Source organism: Mustela nigripes, chromosome 4 (assembly GCF_022355385.1).
Source record: "Mustela nigripes isolate SB6536 chromosome 4, MUSNIG.SB6536, whole genome shotgun sequence".
Taxonomy (NCBI): domain Eukaryota; kingdom Metazoa; phylum Chordata; class Mammalia; order Carnivora; family Mustelidae; genus Mustela; species Mustela nigripes.
Genome location: NC_081560.1, coordinates 104,572,413 through 104,593,989, shown reverse-complemented (window position 1 = coordinate 104,593,989; position 21,577 = coordinate 104,572,413). Strand labels below are relative to the sequence as shown.

The following is a 21,577-nucleotide window of genomic DNA, read 5'->3' as shown; positions in this document are numbered from 1 at the left end:
TTGCTCTCTCTGGAAAGCCCTTCTTTCCATCTCCCACATCGAAAATGCTAACTTATCCCTCAGCCAGCTGGCTCAAATGTCACCTGGCTTTTGAACTCCTTCCTGACTCCCCAGGCCCAGTTCAGGTCTCCTGCTTTGGTACTTCAGCTTTAGGCTGGACACTCATTTTTGTCTCGGCATCTTGCACCACAAATCATCAATTCCCTTAGCGGTGTTCTCCATTAGACTGTATGATCTTTGACAACAGGGACGTTTTTATTTTTGTAATCCCCATGTCTGGGACAAAACAAACTCTTGCAAAAAGCATCAGGAATGAATGAGTGTTAGTGTAAGGAGATGTATCTTGAGCTATAGAGGATGGAAGTGTTAAGTGAAATAAGCCAGACACAGAAATACAAATACTGCATTGATCTCACTGATGTGCGGACTCTAAAAAGTCAAACTCACAGAACCGGACTGTTGAATGGTGGTTGTCCAGCACTAGGGTGTGGGGGAAATGGTGAGAAACTGAGCATAGGGTACCAGCTTTCAGTTATAAGATGAAAAAATTCTGAGAATCAGTCACTGGAGGTAATGCCATATTTCATACTTAAATGTTCTTAAGTAGATCTTAAATATTACCACACACACACACACGCACACACACACGCATGCACATACACACAAATGATAACCATGAGGTGAAGGATGTGTAAATTAATTTGATTGTGGTAATCATTTCATGATGTGTATTGTATTAAATCACTGCACTGCACAGCACTGCACTCTAAAAAACCATGTTGTACAAAGTAAATATATATAATTTTTATTGGCCTGTCATGCCTCAAAAAAGTATGGTGAGGGGAGGAAGCTTTATGAATTTAAGTGAGTTAATTTCTCTGAACCTGAATTTCTTCTTGGTCATATGAGAATAATACTTCCCTTACAATGTGCTCGTGAGGAGAAAAGCTACAAGATATGGTAACCTGCATTTAGTAATCATTAATGTTAGAATTATGTCCTACACTACCTTCACAGCCTCTATCTCTTAGTTTGTCTCTTGTCTTGGGTTTGGCTGCAGCTTTAATCCATTCTCTAAAGAGAAGTTTTTTGTTTGTTCTTTAAGTAACATTTTGATGCTAAGATATTTAAACTCAGGTCCTTCCTCAGTACTAATGTTACATCTTCCTAAATGAGTCACTTGACAGGAAGTGAATTCAGCAAAAATCTAAAATTGAATATATGGGTTGATTTAGCAAGTTCACAATGAAGTCTGACTTGTTTTAAGAGTTTTCCAAGTAATTTCCCAGAGGAGGCCGAAGCTTTGAGGCTTCCTACACTACATGGAAGGACACCCTTCCTGTCTTATTCTCAGTACTGTTTTGCCCTAAGTGATTTAGAGCAACTCTTTCCATTTTTTTTTTAAGCAGCATTTTTGTGGTTAATAAAAACATGTGCTTTCAGCTTTTTTGCATAGATAAAGGAGAAGATTCCACATCAGATTTAGATCAAGAGATAGATTTTTCAGAAGAAAATGATGGATGTGTCCTCTGGGAGCAGCAGAATGCCGCAATGTTCTGTCTCTGGCCGCCGAGTTGAAGGCATTTATGAACACTTCCACGCCCACGCCCACGCACATCCACAAACAGTGGTCACCACTGCAGCTCCAGACATTGTCTCGCTCCCCAGTCTCATTTCCAACGTGCATCCGTTGTTTTCCATAACATGAAATAAATCCCCCTCTCTTGCCCAGTGGTGAAAAGCTTATATAAATACTAAAACTTCATCTATTCCCTGAATGTGGTTTGCTGGGATCTTGACACGCATTTTCTGTGCAGATCTTTGAGGCCACTTGGGTGAGTCCGGTGGTGATAAATTCACTTGTCTTGAAAATTTATCAGGTTAGCCACGATAATGCTCTGCTTATGGAAACTTAAATGATTGACACCCAGTTGAAAGGGCTCCAGGTTCAAAGTATCTCTTTTATTCTTTCAGCATATATCATTCTGGTGATATATATGTCTTAGGAAGTCTTGGCCAGGAGATGATTTTAACAGTCCTTAAAAAAAAAATAAGATGAAGAATCGATTAATAGAAGACATTTCATCTTGCATGGTGGTATTCCCATAAGAGAATGCTTTTCAGTATGTAGAGGTGAAGTATTTGATTGTGTACTAAGTAGGCATAGTTAACATTACCGCCTTTAATTAAAATGGACAATGGAAAATCTTTATTCATCAAAATGGTGAGATTAGAAAAGTGTCCTCAAAGTACTGATATTGTTTCCACCCTTGTTGTAAATGGTGGAAGAAATAGTGCATTCTCCATTATAATTTCCTGTGGCATCTGCAAACCTAAGATTAATTCTAGTTATGTCTATGATTGCTGAGTAGAAGTCTGTGAATACTATTTCTACTATATTTCCACTTGCCTGCCCATAGTAGTGAAGCCTTCTGCTTGCTGCCAATAGTCTATTTTACCTAATGTTTTTTTAAAAAAATCTCTTTTCACTTAGATTATTACTTAACTAGAAATAGTTTGCTATTTTAAAAATTAGTGATTCTATATTCTTCGTATATTACAAATTATGACTGAGGATCCAAGATTTTACTTCTGTTCCACTGTCTTAACAAGAGGAGATATAAAACAGTGAATCTCATCAATGAATTGGGTCCCCTTTCCTTGAGACCTAAGAGAGAAAACAAAGTCATTCAAATAAGCTTTTTATCTGTGAAGTCTAATGTAAATTGAAGTCTAATGTAAAGGACGTGGCTGGATTTGAGTGTTGCTGTCTAAACAGATCCATCTTCACATACCTAGATTTGTTCTGAATAGTAAGTAGTATTGCAAATAAGTAGCTAAAGTTGTGTTGCGGCTGTTAATTCTGGTATATTTTAAATATAATGGAGGTAGAACATATATATTTCTCTTTTTTAAATTAAAGACTGTCTATTTGAGAGAGAGAGAGAGAGAGAGGTAGAGTGAGAGCAGACTCCTTCCTGAGTGGTGGGGCTTGATTCCAGGACCCTGAGATCATGACTTGAACTGAAATCAAGAGTTGGACGCTTAACTGACTGAGCCACCCAGGCACCCCAAACATATAGCTTTCTTTTAAAACTACATTTGTTTTTGTTTTGAGAAATTTACCTTACTGATGTACTACTATGCCTGAGACCTAAAAAACACTTTGCACAATGACATCCCCTCCCAATTGCAACTATATTATTGTATTTATAAAGTGCTCAATACCACAGCAATTTAAGCTCAGTTAAAACCATTCCCCACACAATCTGTGTCTTCTGCAAGGGATCCTCTGTCAGAAAGCACACAGGGTCAGAAATAGGAAGGATTATATCTCTAATGGTAGACCTTCCAACAATGGGAGCCGGGTGGCTATTCTTAACCACTCCTGGGCAAGTCAAAGTTGTTTTCATTAGGCAACATCCTCAAAACTAGAAACAAAGAAAAGCCAAGGAACATATTCTTGTCATTACTGGTTGCTTCCAAAGAGGGCCATATGAGAAAAAATGTTGTACCTTCTTTGTAAAAAATGCCTCTTTTTTGGGTCTGTTCCTAGGTTTGAAGAAGAAATGACCAGCAAATGGTTATACCTCTTCGAAGGCAGTGGGGTTGCATATGGCCCAATCAACGACATGAAGAACGTATTTGCAGAACCCCAGGTTTGGTTTTTGAACTTTTTAGTACATGGAAGTTGAAAACACAAGAAATTGCCTCTCTTTCTTTATCCAGTTTGATTCACATAAATACACGTGAGCCATTGGCCACGGGCTTCCGTCACATAATGTGATTTTTGATGGTGGCATTAGATTGTGAGTCCGAAGTAAAAAGAATCAATTTAGAACTGGTTGTCTACAGTCATACCCATCAGATCTAACGTATTTCTGCAGCAGTCTCTACATAAAGTTTGCAAGTTCAGGACATTTGTGTCTCCTGAAAAATCAGAAATGTAGACAATTGAGAGATTGGGCTCAGGCCCTCAGAGAACATTCTGTGTAGAAGGAAGTATGACAACTTTTACAGTTGTTATTTAGTTTGTATAGTTTTTAGTTAGAGCCCACATCTCACCAGATGGCTATCTTAAAGTATCCAAAGCAAGTCAGAGTTAACTTTGCAAATGGGAGGCTTTTATATGATTAATAATGTACATTATTTGTGAAGAATCAATCATACTTCAATAGAGGTTTGTACTGTACAATTCTAATAGACTTCTTCTTGGGCCCCAGGAATAAGGATCACCTGAAAGAAAAAATGAGGTTTTTTCTGTAACATTGTTCAAATTATTATTTTTAGATGCTACCAAAAATTTTTGATTTATTACTTTAATCAGTATCACTGCAAGCAATTTACTGTTTCTCAGAGTCACATATTAATCCCAAAAGGTAGAGGAACCCCATTTTTCTACGAAGCTTTCACTATGATTGTTCACATATCTTAGCAGCTTCCAACTCTTCAAAATTATAGGCCTGAAAAGACTCTTTATATTGTAACCGATTTTTCTTTGAAATGAAGTACTGAAAATGGAAGATGATTTTTCTGAGGAGAACTTTGTTGAAAACTGACTTAACTCTTTAACTTTGGTACCTATCTTCTACACGAGTATCTGCTGCAAGGAGAATTGACACGTGTTTAATTCAAGGTTGACAATATTTACTGGAGAAAAAAAATGAATGGATTCAGAAATTCTGCTTAGTGTTTTCTTCCTGCCAAGAACCTGAATGTGGCAAGGCTTTGTCCAGAATAAAACAGTGGCCAATAAGTATTTGAGATAAGGGTCCCGCTGGATACGCTGGATACATAGTGAGTTTATGTGACCAGGTCCCCGCTGCATCAGCGGGTTAATGTCTGGTGATAGATGCCTCCTCGCCCCGAGGCTGCAGTGCGCATGCTCTGAAATGTACCAGACCCCGAGGACCAGTGTTCTCACATTGTAGCTTCGAATGAGGCCAAGCTTTGGCTCGAAGTTGTTGTGGGGGAAGGGGTGGGCTTTACTATTATTTTCCTGCTGAAAAGTGGTACCAGCTGTGTAGGATTTGGCGTTTAACTTGATTTGAGGGCACCTTTCTCTAGAGATCATTGCTGAGAGTTTTATCATCGGCATTTCCATCATTCAACCTGTGTTTCTTCAGGCACAAAGACACCAAGGTAAAGAACGTTATTTTAAAAATCTCTGGGTATCTTCTAACATTGCCTATTGTCTAGGTTTTGATGAACAAGGAACCAAGGTTCCACCCTTCAAGTTGTTCATTTTATGGGCTGCTTCAGATTGAATATAGGATAGTTAGGATTTTCATTCCCACTTTTCCCTTGGAGTTCGGTTCATTACTTTAATCGTTCTATGGCAACTCTTGGACCCTTAGTAGTTTCTAATATTGGTATGGCATATTTTTAGCACTTCAGTCATTTTTCAAATGGAAAAGATTGCTATTACCTCAGCCAGGATACTGGCTTTTGCTACTACCCCAGGAGTCTCTGAAAATTGCCTTCTTATCCACCAAAAAGTAGATTCTAACTGTTACCATTCTAACATCAAAAATTCTTAATCATCCAGTGATAATTACTGACAGTTGTACCCAAGCTCCCAAGAGTAGAGTTGGTCTCTTTAATATATAATCTCATTCTTTGCAGTTTAAAATACCAAACGTGCACATAAAGCTTACCTGGAATTTTAGAAAGACTAGAGAGCAATGTAGTATTGTTACATTTTAAAAATTAACACGGATGACTCTGGCCATTGTGTGTAGAACTGTTTGGCCCAAGAGGTAAGGACACTTGGCTCTTTTAAAAAGAACTCCTTATCATTTTGAATATTGGAAGGAATGTAAAGTGCAAAAAAATCAGGCAATTATGTTTTTGGACTACTTAAAAAAATTCATTTGCCAAACCTTTATTGTACTTACGTACCAAGTGTTAGGGATTTAGCATGACTTTAGTAATTCTCTTCCTTTCTGAAAAAATAAATAAAATAAATTTAAAATCGACTTAGATAGCAGATACAGAGTAAATGCTGTTGATGAATGAATGCTCAGTGAATGAATGAGTTGGTTAACTTGCCAAGTAGTATAAGTTTTCCAAATGACAGAGAGGCTATTGTGCTCCCAGTGGTGGGGCTGACAACCTCTTTGTATAGCCTTTATTTGGAAAACCTGTGTTGAAAAGCGCTGCATCATGGTTAAGACCCTGGAGTGCTAGCTCTCGGCAGTTTTATAAACTTACTGGGCTTCAGTTTTCTCAACTATAAAGTGGTGTTAATAGGATCTTTTTTCTATACTGTCCTGTTACATGAGATAATGTTTATCAAGGACAGCAGGGTTTGCCAGAGGTAAAGGTGCAAGACACGGTATTAGCTCCGGTTATGATCGTACCCTTATTTACTGTAATATTTTGGTTAAAAAACAAAAAACAAAAAAAAACCTTCTTTGGTGGAGACCTTTGCTAAAGGTTATGTTTTTGTTTAAAAAACTCCTTTGTTTGGTGGCTACAAACAAATTCAATGCGGCAGTGGGACCGGGGATCCCTGGCTTACAAATCAAGCTGTAATAATTCTTTTTAAAAAAGGCATCCGCGCACTCTGTGCCAAGAACCCCTCAGCCCTTCATCATTCCTGATTGCTGCAACCCTCTTATTTTTTGTTTTCCGTAAAAGTGTCCTTTCCGTTTAAGGTGTCCTCCCTTGTTTTTCCCCCGATGAGCTGCAGAGCTTCTTGGCTCCGGGTGCATGGACCAGGCCACTGCGCGCTCAGCCATGGGACCGCGCGGCTGGCCCGGGGCCGGCTCCCCGCGCGCATGCTCCGCCGCAGCCAAGCTGCTCGACTGGAAGTTCATGGGGTGAAGCACGGGGCCTGGAACGTGGCGCCGGAAGTGGGGCTTTGGGGAAGTGCAGAGGGGTATGTCTAACCAAAAAGAAAAAAAAAAAATCAGAAGCATCCAATGCAAGAGAGGGTTTTCTGGGGGCCTGCTTCTCCGGTGGCCATTCACCTTTCATCGGTGGTTTGGGCTCCCTCGGCAACAAAAGTGTACGTGATGGGAGTAACTATTTCTAACCTAAATAATTTCATCATGGCCTCCTGTTCTGAGGAAACTTGATTTTTTGGCTCTGCTGAAAGAGCAGATGATTTATTTTTTTTTTCTTGGCTAGATGAGAGGTTGTCCGTCACCTTTGAGCCTCTGATTATCTGCTGCAGATGCGGAAAGGTTGGAAGGATCCTCCAAGCGTCCACTGTTAAGTCAGTCAAGAACCCCGGGGGTGGGGGGGGGCCTGTATCTACTGAGAGCTTAGAGAAATTTTGATCCAAAAGCCTTTTAGTGGTAGTTTTATTGCTTTTCTCCCTCGGTGATAAATTATCTGTGGAAAATTCTGTGTATTCTGTAGAACTGTGTAATATTGATTATCTGCATGTAGATTTTAAGAGTCATTTTTTAAGGGCTCTCTTAAAATATCTTTTTTTTTTTTTAACCAGGCCAAGATTGTGCAGTACATTAAAGGAATTCTTAAAAAGTTTAAAAAACTTGCTAGATGACCTCAGTATGGTCCTATTTAACATACCCTGGGGAACATGTGCATGAAATGCATTGTGGTTTGAGGTTTTCCAACCCAAACAAACTTAAAAGAAAATGCAGCTTTTAATAGAAACTATTCAGATTCCTGCAAAAATAGGTACGGATCCCACCGATGAGCGCAGTTAACAGCATCATTATCTACCATGAGAATCAAAAGAGATTGTGTGATCCTGTTTTTTTGTATTTTGCCTAAGACCGCGTATCTGGTGATTTGAAGTGTATTCTTCGACCGAACTGTGCAATTAAAATATACATAGATATGAATGACCGAATCTCTGATTAATGTTTTGTTTTTGTTTTTTTTTTGTTTTTTCCTCCTTGATGCCATGACCCATGGGTGGGGAAGAGAGGGCAACAGGTGTCGCCAAACTGGTGTTATTTAACAGTCTTCACATTTCTACCACACAAGTTGAATCCATCAGGTGTAAGACATCACCCCAAAGCATCACTTCTGAGAACTATTGGGAGGGAAGTATCAGAACTGAAATATCACAGCTGGCCCTGATTTTAGCTGGTGCCAAACACCTGCAGGCTCTAAAAGGATACCAAAACAAAACCCCACCCCGTGGCAGCAAGCCATCCCTTAACAAACCTTCCTTAACTTTGTATCACCATCAAAATTAATTTAACACTTTCTACAGAAACCTTCTTCTTCCTGTCCCAGAAGGCCATTACAACTCCTTTAGGAAATCTTTCGTATGGGATGAATATGTCATAGAAGCAAACAGAGCAAAGTATTGAAATATTTGATAGCTTCAAATTATCTGTTGTTTTCGTATCATTATTTGTGGAAGCCTGTGAAGTTGGAGGCTTTATTAATCTCTAGGCTAGCTCATATTCTCCAGGCGATTTGTTTTTTTAGCACATTCTGGCAAACTATCTGAGCATCTGGGAAAAAAGTCCTTCAAAATTCATATAGTAAGTGTCAGAATCACCCCAAAATACAAAGCTGTTTTTCAAGCCCTTTCTACACTCAGGCGTGCACGCGCTTCTGCACGTGGGTGCAGACACACACACAGACATACCCACACCCACGCGTTGTTGATGCGTTTTAAAGATTGCCTTCTCCATGACATTAGCTAATATTTATTGAAATGTGGTTGGGTAGTCCTGGTGGGCTTATACACCTCAAGCACAATTATGTGCTCACTCAGTGCTTACACTGCTGGGAAACACATACATGCAGGGTTCCCTGCAACTGGAAAACAGTTGATGAAGATCTAGACAAAACAATATGTCTGGAAATAATCCCTGGTAGACAAAGGAGTAAAAAAAATAAATTTTGTATGTATCTCCAAACATACATGACGTACTTCAGGTGGTGAACAAATTCAGATACATTACGTGTGTTTGTCTTATGATATCTGGGGATAATACTTTAAATTTTTGAAGAAATAATATGCTTTAGGTTTAAGGGTTTAAGGGATTAAATGAAATAAAAATGGAGAGTTTAAACCTTCAATTTTATATTAAAACAAAGTATGGGGGAGTAATATTTTATTTTGTTGAGTTTAGAAGAATCCTAATGCAAGAAACCTCATCTCTTATTATGTAAGAGGAAAACCAATGAAATGTCAAATAAAAACTAAGGATGTAGCACAACATTACTGGTGTTTTACGTTCATTTTTTTTGAATATAGCTAAGAAATTTGGAGGCACCAGTTTCTTTGAATTATAACACAAATATACTTAGCTAGCCAACTAGAATGCCTTGGACATTACTTGATTGATGTTGATGGAAATAAGATTGTAGAATTTATGTTAAAGAAAAAAGCCTTCTTTTGATCTTTTTGTGAAAATGTGAGAGAGGTGGTTCAGGGCAAAGGAGAATGTAATCGCTTATTCACTCAGTCAGACATCCATTCATTCATTTAGTAAATAGTAATTGATGGCTGTCACGTGCTTGCCCTCCTTTTCTCTCCCTCCCTCCCTCTCTGTCTCTATCTGTACAAGACTATGTTATGTATCCCATACTATACACATAGTCTTGTATTAGGTATTGGGCAAGGAGAGAGTGTGACGGAAAACAGTGAATTAGCAAAGACAAAGCTATGAAGCATTCAAGGAGGTCCTCCAGTCCAGTTTAAGGTAAATTGTGTCCAGTGTCACAGAAGAGTTACACAGAAATGTGGGTGTTTGAGCAGTGAAAAGTAATAAGCATAAGGAATCCTATTTAATGAATTAATAAAAGTTTAAAACCTGACAAAGGGTTGCAAAATGTCTTAATCACCCAAGCACGATTATAATACCACTGACTATATGCCCTACTCTGCACCTTTTATTCCTATGATTTATTCATTCCGGAACTGGAAACCTGATCTCCCAACTTACCAAAGAGCTCTTTATCCTTTTAAAGCCTTTTTGTAGTCAGTTTGTCATATTACTCATAAGTTCCATCTCAGTGATTAAGAGGAATTTAATGGAGGGTTTCCACTTCTACTGTTCAGTGATTTTGAAATTATTGTGACCTGAGAATATCCGAAAATTTCCTTTTTTTTGTAAAGTTATTCTCTCCATATGTGTTCCTTCTTTCTTACAGCCAATATTAAAGGTTATGATTTCACAGATTTATTCAAATGAAAACATTTTTCATTATCATTTTATTGTAGTTACTACATTAAAAAGTATTTTAGTTGTATTATTGGTAGTGCTGAACATGAGCAGTGATTGACAGGGACCGAACACCACTGATGTTTGAAGAACTTTTCTAAAATGATTAATGATGAAGGAGAAAGAGGTACGAAATGGTGTATTCAAAGCTTACAGAGACCTTGAAATGGAGTTCTATATTCTGTAAGAACTCAGCAGTTAAAAATGGAGCCTGAATTCTCAGTTTGTCTCTTTTACTTTGATTACCTGTGCTTTAGGTGTTGTACTAAAAAACCATTGCTGATCTAAGGACATGAGTATTTACTCCAATATTTTCTAAGAGTTTTATAGTTTTTACATCTTACGTTCAGGTCTATGATCCATTGAGAGAGAGAGAGAGAGAGAGAGAGTATGTGTGTGTGTGTGCATGTGTATCCTGTAAGATGTGAAGTCTAACTTCACTATTTTGCAGTTGCTTTAGTATCATTTGGAAAAAGACTAATATTTTCCCATTGAATTTTCTTGGCACTATTGTTCAAAATCAATTAGCCATTAATGTAAGGGTTAATTATAGAACTTTGGTTATTTAAAAGTGTTTTTATTTATTTCCACATTTGTATTTATTTCTCAAACTTTCTAATACTGATTTCTGATTTCATTCCTTGTGTTTGAAAATACATACTTTGACTGATTTCAGCTCCTTTAGATTCACTGAGGCTTATGTTATGTCCCAGCATGGGATCAGTTCCGCAGAATGTTCTCTGTGTTCTTAAGAGTGTGTATTCTTTTGAATATGCTAGAGTTGTCTGTTAGATGTCTATGCTAAATGTCTGTTGTTTGTTTTTACCGTTGTTTAATTCTTACATTTCCTTTTTCATCTTCTGCCTAGTTGCTATACACATTATTGAAAGTTGGGTGTTGAAATCTCCAGCCATTATTCAGGAAGTGTCTGTCCCCCCTTTCAGTCAGTTTCTGCTTCATATATTTCGACCTCTTTTCTTACACGCATATATGCTTACCACTGTTATACCATCTTTAAGAATTATACCTTTATCATCTTAAGAAAGAGATGATTATTTCTGGTTATATATTTTTTTGTTTTAATATCGGTTTTCTGCTATTAGTATAGCCACTGCATTCTCTCTCTCTCTCTTAAGATTTTATTTATTTATTTGTCAGAGAGAGAGAGAGAGCACAAGCAGGCAGAGTGGCAGGCAGAGGGAGAGAGTGGGAAGCAGGCTCCCTGCCATGCAAGGAGCCTGATGCAGAATTCTATCCCAGGACCCTGGGAACATGACCTGAGCTGAAGGCAGAGGCTTAACCCACTGACCTGCATTCTCGTTTATGATTGTTGTTTTCATTGTACATCTTTTTTATCCTTTTATTTTCAACCTATTTGCATGTTTGAATACAAAGTGTCTCTAATGTAGACAGTATATAGTTGGATCCCGTGTTTTTTAATTTGCTCTGAAAATGTATGCCTTTTGATTGAACTGTTTAAACCATTCATGCTTAGTTACTATTGATTTGGTTGGATTTACACCTGACATTTTTCTTTTTGTTTTCTATGTGTCTCTTGTATTTTTTAGTCCTTGGTTCCTTTCATTGTCTTCTTTTGTATTAAGTAGATACTTCCTAGTATAATATTTTAATTTCTGTCATAACTTTCAATGACATTTTGAGTTTTTTTTTTTTTTTAACTGATTTCTTTAGGGCCTATAATATATACCTTAACTTTATCAGACTTCAGCTTCAACTATATTGACTTCAGCTTCTTTTTGAGTAGTTAACACACAATGTTACATTAGTTTCAAGTGTACAACATAGTGAATCAGCAACTTTATGCTGTGTTCACAAGTATAGCCACCATCTATCATATACAACACTATTACGATACCATTGACTATATTCCGTATGCTGCATCTTTTATTCCCGTGGCTTATTCATTCCATAACTGGAAGCCTGTATCTCCCATTACCTTTCACCCATAATTCTACTATGGGGTACTTACCCAAAGAAAGTGAAAACACTAATTCAAAGAAATATTGCACCCCTATGTTTGTTTAAGCATTATTTATAATAACTAAGATATGAGAAGCAACCCAAATGTCCATCAATAGATGAATGGATAAAGAAGGTCTCACTCACACACACATACACACACACTGGAATATTACCAGCCATAAAAAATAGGAGAGCTTGCCACTTGCTACAAGATGGATTGACCTAGAGGTCCTGGAGAAAGACGAATACCATGTGATTCCACCTTTCTGTGAAACCTAAAAAACAAAACAAAACAAATGAATAAATGTTTGTGAATGAAAAGCAAAATCAGACCTATACATAGAGAACAATCTGATGGTTGCCAGAATTAAGAGGGGATGGGAATATGGTCAAAAAAGAATTGACTTCAGTTTTATACTGTTTTTTTTTTTTTTTACAGTGAAATATGGAAACTTTACTCCTCTCTCTCACATCTATATATATTATCAACTCAACAATACACCATTATAATTATTACTCTAAATAATATGTTATATTAAATATTTCAGGACAGCTGATAAAACAAATGAGATCAAATACATATTTATAGAATTTTTATATTAATCTTTTTATTTTATCTTGTTTCCCTAATTTCTACATATGGATTTGAGTTAAAGATTTGAGTTGGATCTGATGTCCTTTCCTCAATCCAGTACACACTTTTGCCCTTATCCACTCCCTTTGTGCTATTATTGTTAAATACATTACATTTATAAGTTATAGGCCCAACACTACACTTATATAGAGATTGTATACTGCAGTAGCTTCTTAAATCAGCCAAGAGAGGGGCATCTGGGTGGCTCAGTGGGTTAAGCCGCTGCCTTCAGCTCAGGTCATGATCTCAGGGTCCTGGAATCTTGTCCCGCATCGGGCTCTCTGCTCAGCGGGGAGCCTGCTTCCCCTCTCTCTCTCTACCTGCCCCTCTGCCTACTTGTGATCTCTCTGTCAAATAAATAAAATCTTAAAAAAAAATAAATCAGCCAAGAGGAGAAAGGAAAAATATGTAATTATATCATTTTTACAATTGCCTGTGTGATTATTTTACTGCTATTCTGTTTATCTGTGGTGAATTTATAGTGCTATGTGGTATCATTTACTTTTAGCCTGAAGAACTTTCTTTGATATTTATTATAATAAGTCAGCTACCAACAGATTCCCTGTTTTGGTATAACTGGGATTATGTTGAATATGCTTTCATTTGTGAAAGATAGTTTTGCTGGATACAATATTCTTATTTGACAGTTTTTTACTTCTAACACTCTTAATATGTTTCTTTCTGACTTCCATGATGTCTGATGAGACGTTACGTTAATCTTATTCAGCTCCCTTGTATGTCATTTTGCTTTTGCTCCTTTAAGGGTTTCCTCTTTGTCTTTCAATATTTTAAGTTTATGTTTGTGGGTGTGTGTGAGTCTCTTAGCATTTATCATACTTAGAGTTCACTGAACCTGAATGTATAGAATAATGTTTTTCATGAAATCTGCAAAGTTTTAAGCCATTATTTCTTTGATATTGTTCCTCTCTTTCTCAAATATCCTTCTGGTTCCGCTATTTATGTATATGTTGGTGCTTTTAATGGTATTTCATACTTCTCTAATGCTCTGTTCTCTTCATTTTTTTCCTCTCTTCAGATTGCATAATCTCTATTCATCTATCTCTAAATTTGCTGATTCTTTCTTCTGACAATTCACATACAGGGTCAAGCCCCTCCAGTGAATTTTTCATCTCAGTTAATCTTGACTGCAAAAGGAACCCATTTGGTTCCTTTTAATAATTGGAATATTTCTATGTCTCTATTGATATGATATCTTGGATGAGACATTGTCCTCATATCTTCCTTTAATTCTTTAAGCATGGCTTTCTTTTGTTCTTTGAACATATTTATAATAGCTGCTTTGAAGTTTTTTCTTGCTAAGTCTACCATCTGGGCCTCTTCAGAGGTGGTTTCTATTGCCAGCATTTTCTTTCTGTGTAGTGGTCACACTTTACTGTTTCTTTGCATGTCTCATAATTCTTTGTTGATATCTGGACATATTAGATCTGCTTTGACCCTGGGAACTGTTTTGTCTGTCTCTTAACAGGTCAAAGAGCAGTGATTTGGCTGCACCAATTCTGTGAAGTCCATTTTACCTGCAACACCCTTAACCACTGAGGTCCCAGCTCAGATGGTTTCCACCTGCTTTTATCTTTTACCCGCAGGTCTCTCCCAAGTTGGCATAAGCCACTTATTGGGTGAAGGCCATTTTAGCCAGTTAGATTCTTATGCTTTGTATGGTTGTGTGTGTGACTTGGTTGGTTGTTTGTGTGACTTGGAAGCTGCTGTCACAGTAAAGGGAATTTTTTCCTCCCTCCTCTCAGGCAAGGACTAATAGCTTGGGGATTCCCTCTGTGATTTGCTACTGGGAGAGCACAACCTTGGGCACTCAGTTTCCCAGACTTCCAAAGATAAGTGAGATTTGATTTTTAAGCGTAGCTTCCTAGACATCACTCCTGGGTCAGAATAGCATACTTAAGTCAGTGTTTGGTAGATTGAGCCCGTGCCAGTGAGGCTTTTGATTTTTTGATGGGTCAGGGTGCAGCGTGGTGAATGCTTTCAGATCTGTCTTCACATCTGGCTCTGATTGCTCCTAGTGGGCACAGCCTGGGACGCATGCACCCCTTCCTTACCGTGAAGAGTTGCTTATGATCCCAGGAAGGCTTTCCCCAAAGGTCTCTTTCCCTGGTTCTCTCTTCTAAAGTTTTGGTGATTCTCTGCTGTTTTGCTTCTGTTCTGGAGCTACCACCTTTCTTTTAATTGCCCTCCACAAAGATCCCTATTGTTTTCAACAACCCCCACCTAGGTCAGTAGGCGTGGAATTTCCATCCTCTCTTATCAAAAAAGCCAGTGGCTTCAGGGAGAGCTGGGGAGCTCTTTATTTTGATGACCTACTATGTCCTCCCAGCTATGCCTGCCTGGACTATAGCTTCAGGAAGTCTAAGGGAAGTCAGAGATATAGTCGCCTGTCCTGAATGGATACAACTATAATCCCAGAGTGAGAGTTTGGCAGAGAGCAAGCTCCCATTATTTTGGCCTCACTTGCTTGGAGTAGAGTGCTGGGTTAAAGCTTTCATCACATGGAATTCTGGAGCTTGGTAGTGGTGGTGGAGAGGGCATATCAGCGGAGTGAGCCACGGCTCCAGTGCCAGATTCTCACTTCTTTCTAAGACTCAGTAGGTTTTCTTGAGAGAATATTTCTTCATCTGCTGTATGCCCTCACAATAATTTCCAGGGATTTAAAATTATATTTCACATTAATTTCCACATGCTAACTTGCTATGTCATTGAGAAAAGGGTCTGCTGAGCAGTTTACTCCATCATTTCAGAAGTCTTACCTGCTTGCATTCCACCTTGCCTTTTCGGGACATCCTGAAGTTCTTTGGCCTGTCAGAGTATCCATGTGCTAATTTCTTTTACTTTGTACTTTGTGCTCACCCTCCTTCCACTTACACTTGTACCTTTAAGAAGGTCTGACGGTGCTCTGCTGGGCTTCTTGGTCTCCTTGTCCTCACCTTGCTATGTATGGTCTCCCCTTTATTGTTCCTTTTGAAAGACAAATGTAAAAGTTTTATGGTAGTGTTTTTACAGTGTTCTCCAAAAGAACACCTGGGTTAGAATCATCCAGGGGCCTTGTTAAATTTCATATTTCTGGAGCTAACCAAGCCCAGTGGTTTTTAATGTCTTTGGATAAGATTCAAGAATTGGCTTATGTAGATTTCCCAGAATTATTCTGGTACAAACTGTATTTTGAGAATCATTATAGGGGATGGTAGAAGATGATGTTGGAAGTGTAACTTGGGTCCTAATCATGAAGCACCTTAAATATTACTCTGATGGATTTGGATTTTTCCGTGTGGGCTAAGTGTTGGAATAAAAAATGGCCTTATATATCATATATAAAAAGTACTAAGTATCATCTGTGTCCCCTCACCTTCCCTGGTGCACCTCCCTTTCTGTTACCGACACTTTGTGTGCCCCTCACTCACCCAGTATGCACTTAGGGCCCTCATCCTTTTTTTTTTTTTTTTCTCAAAGGTTTATTTATTTTTCTTATTTGACAGAGAGAGAGAGAGCACAAGCAGGGGGAGCAGGACAAGGAGAAGAAGCAGGCTCCTCCCTGAGCAGGAAGCCAGATGTCAGGCTTGATCCCAGTAAGCTGATATCAAGACCTGAGCCAAAGGCAGACACTTTAACCTCTGAGCCACCCAGAAGCCCCTAGAGTCCTCATCCTTTATCAGTCTCTATTTCCTCTCCTTTCTTTGCCTCTGACTTCCTACCAGCTCAGCATTTCCTCATCTATCCTTCCCCTCTAGGCTCTTAAAGCATCACTTTGTTTCTTTCTTTTTCAAATAAAAACTTTAGAGACCATTTCTGCAATACAAATGATTTTCTAAACCAGATACTGTGTTTAGGGAGTTATTTTTAATGTGATTGCTTTTTCTACCTGCTTCCCTGTACTGCCTTCCACTCATGCCACATGAAAAAGGGACAGTAACCTTATGCCTAAATTCTGAAATATTATCAACTCCTAAAATTCTTTAAGACTGTCAGCTTAACATAGGCTTTGGTTAAAAGTGAAGGATTTTTTAACAAGGCTGTGTAAATCAAGAACTTCATATGTAGGAAATATTAATTTCCTTCTTTTTTAAGAAAAAAGGTTGATATTCAGGATCTATTCAGGTGCCTGGGTGGCTCAGTGGGTTGGGCCTCTGCTTTCGGATCAGGTCATGATCTCAGGGTCCTGGGATCAGGCCCCACATTGGGCTCTCTGCTCAGCAGGGAGTCTGCTCCCTCCCCCCACCCCCCTTGGCCTGCCTCTCTGCCTACTTGTGATCTCTGTCAGGTAAATAAATAAAATCTTTAAAACAATTTTTTAAAAAATGAACTCAAACTCAACACACTCAAAACAGATAATCATGTCAAAAAATGGGCAGAAGACATGAAAAGATACTTTTCAATGAAGACATACAAATGGCTAACAGACACATGGAAAAATGTTCATCATCACTAGCCATCAGGGAGATTCAAATCAAAACCACATTGAGATACCACCTTACACCAGTTAGAATGGCCAGAGTTAACAAGATAGGAAACAACATGTGTTGGAGAGGATGTGGAGAAAGGGGAACCCTCGTACACTATTGGTGGGAATGCAAGTTGGTGCAGCGACTTTGGAAAACAGTGTGGAGATTCCTTAAGAAATTAAAAATAGAGCTTCCCTATGACCCTGAAATGGCACTACTGGATATTTACCCCAAAGATACAGATGTAGTGAAAAGAAGGGCCATCTTTACCCCAGTGTTCATAGCAGCAATGGCCCCAGTCACCAATCTGTGGAAAGAACCGAAATGCCCTTCAACGGATGAATGGGTAAGGAAGATATGGTCCATATATACAATGGAGTATTATGCCTCCATCAGAAAGGATGAATACCCAACTTTGGTATCAATATGGATGGGACTGGAAGAGATTATGCTGAGTGAAATAAGTCAGGGAGAGAGAGTCAATTATCATATGGTTTCACTTATTTGTGGAGCATAAGAAATAACACGGAAGACATGGGGAGATGGAGAGGAGAAGGGAGTTGAGGGAAGTTAGAGGGGGAGATGAACCACAAGAGACTATGGATTCTGAAAAACAATCTGAGGGTTTTGAAGTGGTGGGGGCTGGGAAGTTGGGTGAGCCAGGTGGTGGGTATTATGGAGGGCACGTATTGCATGGAGCACTGGGTGTGGCACATTGAATTCTGATATTGAATTCTGGTACACTGAAAAGAAATTAAAAAAAAAAAAAACAATACACAGGAAAGAAGATCTTCTAGAAAGCTTTTGCCAATAGAGCAATTAGAAGATTGTGTTGCTGAATGATTCATCTATGCTTCAGGTGTTCAAAGCCTGAACTACAATGATTATGGTGGGTCTGGAAAATAAGAGATAAAAGCCACACTAAAAAGAAGTGATTGAACTCAGTGAGTATTCAGTGATTGGGAACTCTTACAAGTTACAGTGAAAGATACCATAAGTATTTAGTATCCGGAATATATAAGGAATTTCTACAACTCAACAATGAAAGGACAAGTAACATAATTAAAAATGGATCAGGGATTTAAATAGACACTTGTTCAAAGAAGATATACAAATGGTCATTGAATTCATGGTAAGATGCTCAGCTCATAAATTATTAGGGGAATATAAATCAAAATTATAGTGTGATGTAACTGGGGGACTGTAATGAAAAAAGATAGTAACAGGTGTTGTTAAGTGTATAGATTAATTGGAACCCTTGCACAGTACTGGTGACAATGTGAAATGGTGTAGCTTCTTTGGAAAATAGGCAGTTCTTCAAAACTTAAAAATGCAGTTACCTTTGGACCCAGCGATTTCAGTCCTAGGTATAAGAAGTGAAAAAATATGTTTGTACAAAATGTGTGCACATATGTTCATGGAAGCTTTATTCGTATGTCTGAAAGGACACAAACAACATAAATTTTCATCAGCAGATGAATGGATAATCAAATGTGGTATATCTATGCAATGGAATATTATTCATCCATAAAAGGGTATGAAGTACTGATATATGCTGCAGCATGAATGGCCCTTGGAAACATGCTAAGTGAAGGGAGATACACATAAAAGGCCATCTTTTGTATGACTCCATTGATATGGAATGTCCAGAATAGATAAAACCCATTCAGAGAGACAGAAAGTACTTTAGTGGTTTCCAGGGACTGAAGGAAGGAGGGGGTAGGGGAATGGTTGCTAAGGAGTATGGGGTTTCCTTCTGGGGTGATGAAAATGTTCTGTAATTAGATAGTGGTGATGGTTGCACAAACGAGAATATATTTAACGTACTTTAAGAGGATGAATTTTATGTTATATAAATTATATCTCAAAATAAAAACAAAAGATACCATAAGAGGTTAGAAATTCATTTTCCAAGAACAAATTAGTGTTGGGAGGATTTAAGTGGTTGCATGGGGATGAGCATGGAGAGTTAGGTCTTGAGTTTTATGAAAGACTAGGATATCGCATATACTCCCTTAAAGCTGGTTCCTTTGGTTTATTGGTCTTTGTGCCCCTAATTACAAGCACAATGTAGACCTACAAAGTGGAGTTGTAAACAGGATGAATAGAATATTCATAGATTCTTGTTGTTGTCCCATAGATCACTGAGACCTTGTCAATTTTATTCAATTTTCTTACCCTCTACTTTTCACATGACATTGATCCTTTCAAGGTGATTGTGTTCAGACTAAGTTCTGCTTAGCCTTTGAAGGGAAAAGGTTCCAATGTCAGTTCAATTTTCTAACCTTTCGAAGAGCCATCCAAATCTGGAGGAGTGTATATACCACCTCATAGCCAGTCTGGGTTCTGGGTGGCGTTGTATCTATTAATTCAGTTCTCAAAGTGTGATTTGTTGAACTTGATGTAGGCATGCGTCCAGGTGTTCATAAGTCATGTAATGCAATCATATTCCCAAGTTCTCTCAGGATCTCCTTGGTCATTTCCAGTTCCCTGGGGTGCCTCGTTTTGGTCCTCTGGCTGGATATGATGGCTTTAGTTATGCTCTTCTCCCGTTCACTTTCACAATGGCAGTCTTGCCACTTGTCTTTGGGGCCAAGTGGCAAGTGAGTGGAAAAGTGCAATCAGATTTGAGTCCACACTTTGAAACTGCAGTTCCATCAAACCTCAAGGGATGTTCCCTTCTCTTGGGATTTTGGCTTTTGCTGGTTCCCATGGCCTTGCTCATCAAAGCTGCCACTATCCTGTCACCACAGCATTTTCTGAGAGTTGGGGGGGGGGGGGGGTAGGAGAATAGATAAAAGAAAGGGAAAAAATGGGGGGTTTCCACACTCTTCTTGAGTGTGCATTCCCTTTCCCATTCTTTGAACCAGAACTAAAAGGCTTCTGCCTATGCTTTCCTGTTTACATCTGTGCTAATCCATTCGAGCTGCTATAACAAAAATACCATAGACTGTGTTGCTAATAAACCATGGAAACTTATTTGTCACATTTCTGGAAGCCGTAAAGTCCAAGTTCAAGATGCTGACCACTTCCTGGTTCATACCCTGCTGATTTTATGCTTTGTCCTCTCCTGGTAGAAGGGATGAGGGAGCTCTTGGAGGTCTCCTTTATGAGGATGTTAATCCCATTCTTGAGGGCTCCACCCTCCTGACTTGGTCCCCTCCCCCCAGGATCCCACCTCCAAATACCACCCATTTTTGGACTAGATTTCAGCATAAGGAATTGGGGGGGGCATGGGGGATGGGCACAAACATTCAATCTATAGCAAAGTCCCAGCACTCACTTCTTTCTTTCCTATGTAACGAGTTCAGACCAGGGGATACGGCAGTAAAAAAATTGGTAAACTTACTGCTTCTATGGTGGTATTTGAATTCTGTTCTTCCCCAATCCATCTGCTGCTGTTTACTTTTGAATCCTCAAATAGCCGCTGCATGTATTCTGTCGAGGTTTTTAGCCACATTCAGCTGGAGATAGCGTGGAGTATACTGATTTCTCTGTAGTACCCAGAACATGAGTGTTTCAACATTAAAGCAAAATTTCTTACTATTTTTAGAAGAGTTCCTGAATAATTTTCCTTGAAGAGAACCCTAACATGTTAGGTAGAAGCGCTCATATACTTTGTAGCTACTTTGTCATGCAAATGAGGCTTTTCCTGAAATGGGTAATCAAAACAAAATATAGAAATAAATTGAATGAAAAAGGTCATTAAATAACTGAAACTATCATATAGAACCCTGATTTTTATACCAGCTGTAGGGTAAGTTAAATATTACAGTTTTGAACATTGTATTTATACTAATATACTAATACACCATTGCTTTTGAATGCTTTGTATATGGGTTTTTTTTTTAATTAAAATAAAGAATTTTCTGCTAAAGGGAAAATCTTTGGACTGTAGGAATAAATCGTTAGTTTTTCCTTAAGCTACTTTCCATAAATGTCAATTTTCTGTGTCAGTCATTTGACGTGTATCTAGTACTTCTTCCCTGTTCTCTGGCAAATGAAATATTTAAGAGTATGAGGGAAAACAGAATTTTCGGAAAGAGGAATAGTGTCAGAGCCAGCAATGGTCAGGGAGACTGAGGAAAAAAAAAGTATATTTTCTTGTTTTTGAGCAGTACTAAATCATAAAGCATTCACCCAGTTTTTCACAGCAAATATAGTATAACTCATCATGTGATGACAGTGAGGGGGTGCTCACAAAATGATGGGAATGTGGAAGAAGTAAAAAAGAACCAACTTCAAAGAGTTCCCAGGGGTCAGAGTGGGACAATCTAAGTAACAAAAATAAATGGAATATAATTATAGTAATGAATCTTAATCCATAG

The 21,577-nt window shown here is 38.4% G+C and overlaps 1 protein-coding gene across 16 annotated transcripts in view; it reads left to right on the top strand.

Moving 5' to 3' along the window:
* SUGCT (succinyl-CoA:glutarate-CoA transferase) overlaps positions 1 to 21,577 on the top strand; it is an 840,768-nt gene that overhangs the window by 395,373 nt on the left and 423,818 nt on the right. For 14 of the 16 annotated variants that reach the window (XM_059397231.1, XM_059397230.1, XM_059397222.1 and 11 more), the window contains exon 12: positions 3,557 to 3,659. In XM_059397231.1, the coding sequence (XP_059253214.1) occupies positions 3,557 to 3,659 (103 nt within the window). Of the gene's footprint in view, positions 1 to 3,556; positions 3,660 to 5,067; positions 5,979 to 7,134; positions 7,821 to 21,577 lie in introns of those variants that run through there. The other 2 variants (XM_059397235.1, XM_059397226.1) reach the window with 2 other exon arrangements.